This window comes from Atractosteus spatula, chromosome 5, assembly GCF_055471065.1.
Source record: "Atractosteus spatula isolate fAtrSpa1 chromosome 5, fAtrSpa1.hap1, whole genome shotgun sequence".
Lineage (NCBI taxonomy): Eukaryota > Metazoa > Chordata > Actinopteri > Semionotiformes > Lepisosteidae > Atractosteus > Atractosteus spatula.
This window is the reverse complement of record NC_142710.1, coordinates 21,622,842-21,636,805: the sequence shown is the minus strand read 5'-3', so window position 1 is coordinate 21,636,805 and position 13,964 is coordinate 21,622,842. Positions and strand designations below refer to the sequence as shown.

The following is a 13,964-nucleotide window of genomic DNA, read 5'->3' as shown; positions in this document are numbered from 1 at the left end:
GTGTGAGAATTCTTGCAGTTTAGTACTCTGTCTATAGCCGTTCTGACACTGCTTAGGAACATTTTTGACATACAGACGATAGGTGCTATTAGCTGTGGTTTTCACTTTATGATCAACCACCCAATTATAGGATACTTCAGCTGTGGTCAGTCATTATATTTCTATAAAAAAACTATGTGCATGGCAAGAAAGTGTCCAATTTATGCAATGAATATCCACATATTCTTCAGGACAGTGGTTGCCCACTCTTGCTTATAATCTATATGCCTGTCTGTTCCATTTATTCTCATTTCATGCCACAAAGACTGATTCTATTAGATTAAAACTGAATACACCTTGCTCTTGTACTGCATGTAGCAGATTGACTCAATAAAAAGACTGAAAAAGCAAGCTGATTTTTTTTAAATCAAGCAAAAAATTCCAAGCTATAGGTTAGAGCACAATGCAAATTTATACCTAATTTGAGATTAAATGCATAATACAAAATAAAAAAAAATGATTAATTGTGATTTTATCATAAAACAGAAGCAAACAATCAAACATTGCATAATTGAGAGCTGCACTCAAATATTATTGATTCCTCAGACATTTGCAAGCAGAACACAAAAATCCGACTTTACCTCTTCTTCGCCCATAGCTCCTTGCTGCTTGTGAACACAAAATAAAAACAAAAATTCTGTGGGTTTTCCAGAAAACAAACTTAGACACACAGCAAAGCAGTAGTCAAAATTATAATCAACACAAACCTGTTTTGGCTCAATGCAATAGATAAAAAGGTGTGGTTTTAAGTATTCCTGTTTTCCTTTTCAAAAAGGTACAAATCAGAAGAAGTGGTGCTTACAAACAGCATTTCGACATCCTTTACAATGCAAAATCAAGTAAAATGCTTTAAGTAAAACACATTTGGAATTTAAAATAAAACTGCTACAAATTTTTTAAACTAGTAGAAAATATTTTTGTTTTACGCTGCTGGCTTTGTTTTTACAGATGCTGCAACTACATTGCTTTACGAAAACACATTAAGCAAACAGGTATGCATTAAAGATTAACAGCTGTTCAGTCACTGGTGGACAAAAGTGAAGCTTAACGCTGCTTTCAGAGAGAAAACAAAAACTGTGGAGTAAAACAAGCATTTGATTCAGAATACCACGGTGTTATCTTCTATCCCAAACCTCGCTTTACAGTGTAACATAATAGTATTAGTAAACTTCTATTTCCCATTTTAAAGAAGGGCAACCCCCATGTTGCAATTAACATCTAAAACTATAGCTGCAATTCTTGTTAGAAGAGGATAGAGGAAAAAATCCTGAACAGAAACAATAACTGGATATAAGGAACTAAAAAACCCTTTTCCTGTAACATTAACTAGGTAGGACAACTGAATCTTTGCTTTACCTTTCTGAATAAGAACATTAAGCAGTGCTGTATCCTCCATGCTGATTTTAATAAGGACAAAAAGAGAGCCACCGTTCCCTTCCTGTTTAAATTAAGAGAAGGTTTCTCGCTCTTCCTGGACAAAGGAAATACAAAACAATGCCTTTGCCAAAATTTACTTAGCTAAATGTTTTTTTTGATAACAGTTCCTACAAAAGAACATGCAAAAAAAAACCTTCTATGCACACTATATTGCCTTTGACAACAGCTCATCCATTCCTTGCTAAAATGGAAGCCTTTCCTGCATGTATACCTGCATTTCCTTAATAACATTTTAATATTTCAACTTTCTGCAAGATGACGTGGCTTTCTCTGCAATAAGATGTATTTTGTGGACGTGTTCGTGTCCACATTGTCTGAAAAATCAGATTTTTCTTAAGTGCTGCTCTAGTGTAGCTGCTGGCCTCCCCATCACTGTTAAGCTAATAGGAAGATCCCTTTCCTTTACTATCAGATGTGCAGATATTGGGGTTTGTCCGTTTTGGAGGGCCGTTCTTCTGAATTATAAATTTAGCCATTTCTGAAATATATAGCTCCTGTCGTGTTCCCTTGGTGGCAGCAGCATGGAGCAAGTTCCCCATGGACACCTTTTAAGAACCAAAGCCAGCTGCTTATGGTTCGCTGGTAAGTCGTTAATAAATCCACTGAATTAACAATCGGATGAGCTGACTATGGGACAAGACAATCGTTTTTTAGCATTGTGAATGCGCAGTCCATTGCTGATCTCCGAAGTTCGTAGAAAGCAAAAATGTATTCCTTCCTGATTTAACAGAATATGATCAGAAATATTGGGGCTGCTTGAAAACACAGCACCCACAGAGCTGTCACCTGGGGAGTAGTGAAGGAGAATCCTGTAAGAACCTGCCTGGTCATTGTGAGACTTGCTAAGGAGTGTTCTCAGGAATTTAGGATCCTTAAAACTAGGAGCCTGACTTTGTTTGCATTAGGTAGGTTTTTCCAGCCTTTCTTTTAGTGGAACAGTTGATATGGGCAAAGCTGAACATTTTCTGTTTAAAATGATTATACTCAGGCTTGCTGTATTCCCATACAGTCTGGTAAACCTTTCATTACAGTTTTGTTTTCTTTGAATGCACACAACAAAGTCTAGGAATCTCAGCAGGTTAAAGCAGGTACTTACAGCAAAGATAGTGAAAATAAAAAAATAATATTTCAAATAATTAAGAAAAAATATGTCTAATTCATAGTGGGGGGAAAAAAAGCATTTTACTTCAGAATCTCTATATGACGTCAAGGGTTTTGTGCTGTTTAAAGTACTCCATTTTGAACATCTTACCTCAATTGGCATTTCTTCATTGATTTTTATTACAAGTGTCCAAGCAGAGGTTTGCTCTAAAAAAAATCTAAGAGAAGGGCAATGTCGCTGTAATCATCCGACTTCTGAGAACGAAGGGCTGCCTTTAGTTCTGTGAAACTAAAGTATCAATTGCTTTGCCATGGAACAAGACACCTTTTAGACTCACTCCAAAGTTCAAGTATTCAAAACTTTGCTGTTGTTGAAACAAGAATTTCACCTCTCATCTTTTCTCAGTACTCCAGTGCAGATTTATGAAGTGGCGTCTGTAAAGTTTTATGTATTACTGTGGACTCAACTACAACTTACTCAACTCAAAACAAGGATGCAGATACATTTCTTTACCGTGACCGTCATGCTTATTGAGTTGTAAGTGGTAACATTCATTAATGAGAGCCCGAACTTTCTTCCATCAATACAATAAAATGTAAATATGGTGAAATTTACACTTCTGTCATGAAAACAATGCTGAAACAACATTGTTGGGATCTTAGGCTAAGAAAGTAAAATATATATTATGTAAGGTGCTTCAGATTATTAGGCTAAACATGTGGGTTTGATACACTATAATATTTTATAAATACAGAAAAAGAGGTGCTTAAAGAATATGATAAACATTTCCATTTTCAAAAATAAAGGTTTATCAATAACAGACATTTGACAACTAGACAATATTTCAGCAGTATTTTGGTAATATTTTGAAGATAACTTAAAATATATATGGGAAAAATGCTTTATTGAAGGCAGTCGGATTTGTAAAAAAATAAACCTGCTTTTTTCTTTAAACTACATCTGGAATACAATACACCTCCAAACAAACTGAGACATGAATCTATAGTATTGAACCCTGATGATGAGAAACTCACTACAAAGCAAAATAAATGCAGTGCTGCTGCCTGTCCTGAAACTATTGTTCATTTGATAGAAAGCACAAAAGGCAAGAATCAAAAGACTTCCCTCAAAGGTTTTTAAATGTGAAAATCAAAATGCTATTTGTCTCAAGCCGTGACAAAATATAACCACCCACTTAACACACTGTCATGTTAGTCACTTTTCCTTTAATTATATGGACTGCTAAAAGGTTCAGTAAAACCTCATCCTAACACTTAAATGAAAATTTCACAGCTAAATAAACTATGCCTGTCATACACACATAGACATCTATTTCAGAGCAAATGTTCAAGACTATGCAAATCGGGGAAAGAAAAAAAATGCATTTCCTTCCCAATTAAGATGCAAGGAAGTGAGATTCTCATTCATCCTGCTTCTAGTTCATACTACTCTAATGAGACTCTTACACTGGTCTGAGATGACCGTGCAACAGGCAGTGTTCCTGCGTCAGCAGGCACCTTGCACTGAACATAGTAATCCACTGTGAAACTGCAACTGTGATAACAGCCAGTTCCCTTTACTTATTCCTTCACACGTCTGCACCTATAGTACTACATGTTATTGCATTGAAGAAGCTAAAAGTGTATGCGAGCAGGGCTGTAGCATACAACACGTCTGTGAGACAGCCCTGCCCTGAACTCTTTCCTTAGGACAGTGGAAAGAGATTTAAAGGAAAGGCTAGACCTGGAAGGGAAATATTGATGGGGCCTATACAGGTCTGTTATTGCGACACAAAAACAGGTAACAAAAGAAGACACACAAAAGACAAATTATTAAAGATTAATTATTTTAAATATTTCCACAACTCAAAAACCAAATGTGCTTCTAACCTAGTAATAAAAAAATGCAGTCTCCAGAGACAACAGCACTACCAAGACATTTGCACTCATTACTGCCAAAATACACATTTGTAATTAAATTGGATTTACAGCATTTCATGTTTCAGCTTTATTTAACTATTTAAAAAAATAATACGAGGAGCAATTCTGGATCCTGACTGGCTTATCAGTAAGTTGGCCTAAAGGATGGAATTTACAGCCAGAGAAATGCCACTGTATCACAAATATATATGAAAATAATACTGTAGGTTAAAATTAGCATGTACTTTGATCATTCAAGATAATACCATACATATAAAAACACTGGATCGCACTTAACAAGAGCTCTTAAGTTTGCCATTTTAGATGTGCAGTAACTCAGCTGTGCGTATACTCACTGTTGTGAGTATAGTATGTTTTTTTGCCATACTGCATACTTAGTTCCTTTCACTATTATTCATATAAATTCATATAATCTTAGGTTATATATCTTTAATTACTGATTTTAATTAACAGGAAATTCAGTTTAATTAAATTTTCGCTTAACAGATGACCTTCAAAGAATGTATCCCATTCATAAAATGAGAGGCGGGTATATTTCATATAGTTCAGCAATGGAAGGCAAGATTTTTACGACCTTATAAAAGGCCACAAGGCAGAACTCATGTGCTTGATAAACTGTGCTACAAAATGAGGAATAAAATACATGTCTAAAGGAAATATACGATTTTCTAAAATCAAATTAATTTCAACTGAAGAATTAAACAATATTCAGGAATACACACTTTCTGGCATGATGGTTCGCTTAAAAAGAGGATTGATCGCAAAACTGAAGGAAACAGACTTTAAAAAACAACAACCAGCTGCGAGCTTTAGGTTTCACTCATTCTTATTTCCAAGTGTTTTATCCATCCATTTTCAGCGACTGCTCAGTCCACAGGGTAGAGGCGAGCTGGAGACTAACCTGCAAAACTGGATATACCTCAGACAGGAAGCCACTCCATCACAGTGTACAGATAATTGTTTTTCAGAAGCTACTGAACATTTTTATTTGCAATCGCAGAGAGAAGAGAACGCTTCATGTACTTAAATAAACTAAAATGTTCCTTTTAAGCACAAAAAAATAAACATACAGATTAGTAATAGTTCAAATACATTCTTAAAAATACTCACTGTTTAGTGCTATTATGTTATCTGCTCCTGGGTGGTGGAAATTTAGACCCATACGTCCTGTGAAAGTAAATTAAGACCTTATTAGAATATGAGTCATTTAAATATGTCCCAGTTTACACATATTATGCAACACAAGACTGCAAGTGTAGATACCAGGATATCCTTGACTCCCTGATGAATGGAAACTTTTTAACAGAACTCGGGAGAATACGAGACATGGACACAATTCCACCACAAGATGCAGATCTGTTTCACAAAGCGTTAGCAGCCTGAGTTATCTCGCATTCATCCAATGGTGAGAAACAAAGCACTTCCAAACTCTTATGGAAATATCTTACATTTTAATGGAAGAAAAGGTATGTCCAGGTACTGCACAAACGGGCAATTCGGCAATTTGGCATTGTGATGAACTGCAGATGAGCCACAGGAAAATAAAGCAGTGTTGGATTAAAAAAAAACAAGGGCATACTTCTGTTTTCAAATAGAATGAGACACTAAAATTGGTTGAGAGAACGCTGGCGGATGGTATTCATCAGATCAAAAAACGATGCTGCATTTGATATATAGTCTTTCAACCTACCTATGGTCAAAATGTTGGTTGTGCACAGCAGCTGTTTCCCCCCCCCACCACAATAAATTGTTGCTAAAGCCACATCTAGGTGTTCTATACATGTTAAAGTGCTTGCAGTGTACAGTACCATGATAAAGCAAGGCAGTGCAAGCCCTGAAGTGCCTTCTAGGCTGGGCTGTATGTTCTGCTGGAGCATCACCAGGATGGTCACAGGTAGATCAAGGTGGAGGGGGAAATAAATCCTTAACCTTGCCTAGTTATTCACCAAGTTATTCACTTGACAGGGACACAAACACAGAAAAGGTCACGCATGTCCAGAATTATCTTTTTTTTTTTTACTTTAGTGATCCTTCAGTAACAAATCCAGTTTGTTACTACAATCCCTTGACTGGTGATCAAGATTCACCCATTTTCAGAATCAGACCCAGGACCCCAGAGCTGGGACACAGCACAGCTAACTACAATGATACCATACCACCACTTAGTAATCAACAGAATCCATAAATTAGGCTTCTAAAACTACCCTGTTTCTCACACCTGTGGTTGTATGGGTTATAACCGTCATGTTTTGAAAGCCACGCGGCATCTGTCCGTTGAACTCTCTGCTCCCTGCATTCTGAAATACAATTGCATCTTCTTGCCACCTTCCCAGTGTGTGTGTGCTCGTGTGTATGCGTGTATTTGTTGAGTGGGGGCACCTTCACAACTTCTCCCCGGGGAAAGGAGATTCTGTTTACAACTTTTCACTGCATTTGTGTACAACAGTTCCTTTGAAAAAATGCTATTTAATGTTAAACAACCAACGAAAAACTACACCAAAATAAAAACAGCCGGGTGGCAACCCTATTCTTAAGGCTGAGGTACTGAGCCTTTTTGACTCCTAAAATAGCACTGGGCATGTGCCATCTGCTTATTTAGTTCACTGCAGTACAGCACAGGGTACTGCTTGGGTGACATTTCATCACTTGTCCTTGCCTGCTATTTTGAGACCAGCAATTTTTTTTTTTTACCAGCCATCTTCTGGTAAAGAAGGCAGAAGAAATAATTGGATTGATTAAATTTTCATATAACCTATAGGAATTCATCTCTTTTCAACCCTGCTTCTGTGCAAGAGACAAGACTCCAAATGTAAACTAATTTTCTGGAATTAAATCCTTTCTAACCATAAGAATCTGTTAAAAAAAAAATTAACAATGTAAAATTCTGTAAAACCCATTAAAGTAAAATGTCCATTACCCCTTAATTATAAAATGATTAAGACTACTATACATGTACCTTTATCATCCAAAAACTTGCTTTTCTTTGAACTGTTTAACCATGTATAACAGGGTACAATATGAATGACTTTACAAATTATTCTTAATGATATGATGCTTGAATTTCATTTGAAGGAAACTGATATTTACATTTTGCAAGTTTTTTTTTAAATACTTATAAAACACTTTTTGCTTAAACTTCAATTAATTACAGTGGCACCAGAATTGTGCCTCATGTAGTTAGAGAGACTCTACAACCTACAGAAGCTGCATTTCAAATACCCGGAGCTATTCAAATTCTCAGGATGAGTAGCAAATTGTAAAAAATGGCAATTAATCAGCAAATAATCCTGAGTATTACGATGCTACCACCTGGGGGGGGACACTTATTAATTTTCTTGGGTTTGTTTAGTCAACCAAATTTGTTCTTAACATTAAAATTGCAAAGTGTATTTAACATCACATTAAAATACAAAGAACTAAAATACTGAGGAAAAATACTCAAAAGGGCAGTAGAAAAAGGGTTAGTAGTCAATCATCCTAAGCACAAAACTAACAACTTCACACCCAGAGGTTTCCTAAAACCTCTTAATCCATATCTAAACTTGCATTAAAGAACCCTATCAGTCTACTTGGAAAAAATCTATGTGAATTATGGTGGAAAGTCTGCTAAGACAGAGGTGGAAAGTTTCTCCTTCCCGAATAAAAAAGAGTTTCCGTCTTCATTCCCATATTCCTTTCTGTTTTACCACATGAATACAAATACTTCAAGCAAACAAGACTGCAAAACCTGACAAGAGTATACACTTAGATTGAGCTCATTAATTACTGTAAATGTGAATTAATGTATCAGCTGTTTAATGTCTATACACTGTTTTTTCCCAGGGTTCCAGTACTCCCAGTCTCTAATAACAGCCTATTGCTGGAAGAAAGGCTGGAAAAACACAGCAGTTGGTCATTTAAAAATTAACACTTTTTAATCACACAGCACATTTGATTAAGAATATTAAATGATTAAGAATATTATGTGCATAACAAATGAGAATCACAGAATATCATAATTAAAGCTACACAATTAACATTAAACTTGCACATTGCAATAAACCATTTGGTCAATGTTTTAAACAATTTAGAAACGCTCAGTGGTGTTTTGAGTTCTTAATTTTAACAACTCCAAAGGTGAGGAAAAACACTAGAAGAAAGTCTCCCATCATACATAGTTTAGTATTTGGAATATTTCTTCACACATCAACTGGACACGAAATGCTGTAAAATAACTATTTTAAAGAATCTTGATTTGGATGCCATTTTTAAACAGGTTCGGTTCAGTTTATTTGTCATATGCGCAAGTCCAGTGAAACGCTTATACTTGTCAATCATAAATAATTGCTGAAAAGGCATACAGTATTGTATACAAAAATCCCACAACATGAAACAGACAGATGTTCAGACAAGGAGCAACATGCAACATGTCGCCACTCTCCGGCGCCATGTTAGAACCATGTTAGAAATTGGTGCGCCTATGGGCAGTAGGTTTTATTCTATTTTTTAATCATGTATTTATTTAATCACTGATTTATATAAAAACATTTAGCATTTTAAACTTTCTGCAGTCTCTCAGAGAATTATTAATTCTCCCATATAAAAACTGAAGATGGAAACAGAAATGTCTGGTATAATACAATGCCCGATAAAAGAATTTCATATCCTGAAGATATAATGTTATACTTGTAAATAAGAGAACTGAATTAATTACTCTATTGAACAGATGCCAATTTTCAACTGAACAGAACTGGCCAGCTATCAATATTGGTAGCTCTTAGGGAGTGTTCACAATGAATGTTGGTGTTCCTACACAACTTATAATGGCAAGTTGTCATGTTCAAACATGATTATGTCAAAATAGAAAAAGCTGTAAGAAGTTATACTTAAATAAATTACTACAAGTACTAAATTCTTTTTCATCAGTACTGAAAAGCTTGAGAACAGCTGCTCCCATTTGGTGTACAAAGGTCACTTTGACTAAGTAATGAAATAAAATAATTTTAAAATATATATTTTAGTTCAGCAAAGGGACATATTTTCAGAGAGACAGATGAAGACCAAAGACAATGGTATATGAATATGTGATCCGTTTATATCCTGCTCTACAAAAGAAAGTTAATTACAGCATGTTCAGTGTCTGAGCCTTGAGAATGACAGGTTTTAAATCATTGATGGCACCTTTCAATTACAGAATCAGACACTGGACAAAAAGTGGAAAAATAAATGTTTAAAAACAAAAACAGAGCTACCCATAAACAGTCTTATGCAGTGGAAAGACTGAAAATCTGAATTGTATGTGTAGAAGCTGTTAAGAAAATCATAATGATTTTAAATAAATAACCACAAACAACACTATGACAATTTTCAGATGGTGACAGAATATGCTTATTTTCCTGTCCACCTGCTTGTCTCAGTACAGTCTCTGTTTCTACCAAACCGTAATGATCAGTTTCATGTTGCATCTACCAGGCACACCTGCTGTAAACAAAGTCTACACCAGGGCTGTCCAACTGTAAAGTCTAGCTCTCACAGGGATGTCTATCACTGCAATTAAACATAGCAAAGCAAATTACTCCAGAACAAGGCACTAAAGAGGAACATGGGGAACATGAGATGATGAAGAGAACCACACTGTCCTGATCCCTGCTGAACATGGCAAAGCAGTCTGATGTGGGCACGAAGGAACCTTCACTGACCCCATACTGAGCCAGCTTCCTGGGGTGCTAGGCAACAGCCTTTACGTTTACCACAAGGATGAAAATATAGGCACATCAAGGCTTCTTGGTAACATGTGGTCTGTTGTTGTGGTTTAAAAAAAACAATCAACGCATATGAAAAAAGCCATATTTAGAAGGAAGGTTACAGATGAAACAAGATGCAGGAAAGCTGCCACCTATCCCTCCATTTTCAGTCTGCCTCTGCGGGACCATGCTGAGTATGGGATATCCTGTTCCTCTGCTAAAAGATTCTAGCTCTTCTTGGGGAATTCCCAAATGTCTCCTGGCCAGTCCAGAGACAAACTCCCCTCAGTGTAACCTGGGTTCACCTCAAGGTCTCAGTCCAGCAAGATATGAATAGCAGGATTCTAACAGACCTGGTCCTCTAGGGTGGGCATCCTTACCAGATGCCCAAAGCATCTTAATGGTCTCATCTTCTACTCTACTCTACAGCGACGCATGACATTTTGGTCATTCACCTGTCATATGGGATGCTGAACAACCTGCAGACTGAATCATCAAAGATTACAACAGTGTCAACTACGTGCCTATTGACTGGCCAACCAAACTTGCAGCTGCTTCTCCTTCACCTTGAGAAAGCTCTTTTTTCTGACATATCAATTTTTCTTTCCATAACCTCTAATTTGGGGGGGGGGGGGGGGGGGGGAGGTGCGGATTCTCATTGCAGCTGCTCCTTGCTCAGCAGTGAAACATTTGTATTCACGTCGGAGATCACAGCCAGGTGAGGCACGACAGACATCTTGACATCTGCAAGCACCTGAGCTTCCACTGTCTATAGCCTCCAACCATGACACTCTCCCCCTGGCTGGTCTTTGATATCCTATCCAGGAAGATCCCAAGACAATCCACAACCCTGAAGGAGTCTTACAGCCACCACAAGAACATCAACCCATCTCACTCAATTTCCAAATTAAATTTTTTACGAGTTCTGCTACAGAACACACAACACATGCCATGTTTATACACAAGATACATGATGTGATCACTGCCACAAAAAAATCCTAAGGCAAGGAAGCAAATTTTGTTTTTTCTTGTCATAAACCAGTTTAACCTCCCCTTCAGCATAGAACTCTACGCTTCTTGCCAGCAGGAACAGAACGCTCTGCAACAGAGTACCTAAACCAAAAAAACTATTTCTCCATGGTAAACCAGGTCAGTGAACAAATGTCTTCAATGCAAGATGTCATGTACCCTCAAGATGTTACAAGGTGTTAAAAAACATTTTCATCAAAATGTGTTTGTAGTCATCTGCAAACAGGGTCTAGTAAAATGGTACAATTAAAATGTTGCAATGCATGCAATGGTTTTACTTTTCTTTTCGACTTTAAAGTTCACTTCAGATTGTAACCTCAGTTCTCCAACTAACCCACCACACTACAGCTGAGGACGACAGAAACTAGCCTTAAAAATTAGATGAGATGATAGCCTTTATGGGAAATTTAACTGTATTTCAACAAACACAGGCACCAGAATGTTGTTCTAAGCTTACAGTCTTGCACCTAGAACCTTTGACACCCAAGCAATGCCTCTTAACTTGTTTTGTCTACATCACCCATAAAGTCTCTACACCCATTAGTTGAACTTCAGAGAATTGAATTTCACCCACTTCAGAGATATATTAAGGAAGACTACACTGCCTTAAAAAAAATTAAAACCACAGAGGCAAAAAGCACTGAAATGACTGAAAAAAAAAGTACTTAATTTAGTTTATGTCACCTGTTCCCTCACCCAAAGTGGCTGTAAGAATGCAAATAGAATTCTCAACAAAGATCAAGAGTGGTACAATTCTGAGGAAACTCGTGATAAGATTTTCTGAATATCTCTTCAGGAAGTTTAAATAGTTAACTGTAACTTAAATTTGCCTTGTAAATTAACTACAGCAAAACTGCCTTTTCTTGTTCAAAACGGCAAAGGAGATGACAATTTAACATTTTAACCCCTGGAAGCCATGATTAAAAAAAAGTTTGCTTTTTTGAAATCTTAATTAAATGGACACTTAACAATGAAATAATACTCCATTAGTCCTGGTAGATCATCACCAATGGCAACGTGAATATTTACAAGGTATAGACAAGACAATCGCCATTTATGATTTTTTTTACTGTACATAAGAAGTGGGGAAGTTTGTGCCTTATACATTATCACTGAATAAACTAAATACAGACTGAAGCATAATCATTCAGTATTGATGGGAGAAATGCTATAATGGAACTGTCCTCCATTTTGAAGGCTTCAAAACCAGAACACCATTATTTTCACAAGATGTAAGCTACGATAAAGGTTTTGTGAGACTAAAGAGGATGTAAGTAAATTATGCTTCTACCCCATTCCAACCTATACCATTATCTTGAAGAATACTTTCAGCAGCAGTACTTTACAGTCAAATCTGCTCAGGGTCTCTTTTAACTCACAATGAAAGTCCAGTCTGCATAAAAATATGCAAACCCCATTCTTAACTGAATATAACAGAAAAGTTATAACAGGGCACATCCAGCTTTTGAATACAATTCTACTAAGAGCTGAGAAGCTTATTTTTTTATACTGAAAAAAGAAAAAAAGCCTTATCCAACCTCTTTTTCTTCCCCAAAGCTTTAATCTTGTGTGACATGAAATGAGCATAGGCGAGGCTGTACATTATCAATAGGACTGAGGGAATGACAATACAAGATATTTTTTCTGCCAATTTTACTGGAATAGATATGACAGAGCAGAAGGTGACTGATGGAAAGATTCCCCAAAACATGGAGCAATCAGTTTGAAAGAAATAAAAAAAAAAACACTCTGCGAGTTAAGCAAAAAATAAAAACGTAAGCAGGCTCTTGGGGCTTGTATGTAAATGTATGGAGAAAGAGTAAGAGGGTGGGGGCGTCAAAACCAGAGATGAGGTAGAAAAGAAGCCAACAAGGCCTAGAGGCCTCAGCTGAGGTGCTGGGCCTACTGACTGTGCTGTTTCACCCTTTGTTCCAGCTTTTCCAGCTGGAATCCTAACGGCTTAGGGTACCAAACAGTCAGCAGACGAAAGTGTAATTCTCCACACGTGATCTCAGCTGACTGAATTTAAGGGACTTCATGCGTTCCAATGCATCAAATAAAAGGAACTGTTTGTTCAAGATATCCCCCTTCCACAACAACACAAGTTCCCCATACATTCCATTCCAGCTGGATTAATGGCATTTCGGAGCTAGGAAAGACCACAAGAATGAACTGAACTTGGACTAGCCCCCTCGTCTCACTCCACCCCTGTGCTCCAAGTCACTTTCCCCATCTGCCACGTAAGTAAACAGACCAGCTTTGTTTTGTTGTTCTGGGCTTAAAACATTTCTGCAATCATCTGATCTGCCGACAACATCTTCAATTCGAGGAGAAAAATGCATTTCTCTAAGAGACCCAGACTGTAAGCTTCCCCTCCCTACCTACCGCCCTACACATGTGCAAGCAAAAGCAGCAGGATTGGACAAACCAGTTTTAAATGACAAAAACAAACCTTATGACCACTGCCGAAAAAATTTCAGGCTTGATAAGAATGAGTCCCAGTACACTATTTCAAGAAGGCTCCACTTCTGTTTTATACCGGGAAGGAAATACAGAGAGCAAAATGCCTTGCTTTTAAAAAGCATGATGCATCAACTGCCTGACAATGAATGATTTTTCTAAAGTGCCAGTCAGATGAAGCAATGCACTCTATTCATTCCCATATGAAGGATCTTTGAAAATGCAAAGCCTTTT

At 37.0% G+C, this 13,964-nt stretch overlaps 1 protein-coding gene across 10 annotated transcripts in view; it reads right to left on the bottom strand.

The window, feature by feature from the left end:
* Window positions 1–13,964, bottom strand: part of cpeb3 (cytoplasmic polyadenylation element binding protein 3) — a 57,355-nt gene that overhangs the window by 27,740 nt on the left and 15,651 nt on the right. For 4 of the 10 annotated variants that reach the window (XM_088915679.1, XM_088915684.1, XM_088915681.1 and 1 more), the window contains exons 4-5: window positions 5,629–5,685; window positions 621–647 (exon numbers count right to left, since the gene is read on the bottom strand). In XM_088915679.1, the coding sequence (XP_088771805.1) occupies window positions 621–647; window positions 5,629–5,685 (84 nt within the window). The remainder of the gene's footprint in view (window positions 1–620; window positions 648–5,628; window positions 5,686–13,964) is intronic. The other 6 variants (XM_088915682.1, XM_088915685.1, XM_088915689.1 and 3 more) reach the window with 2 other exon arrangements.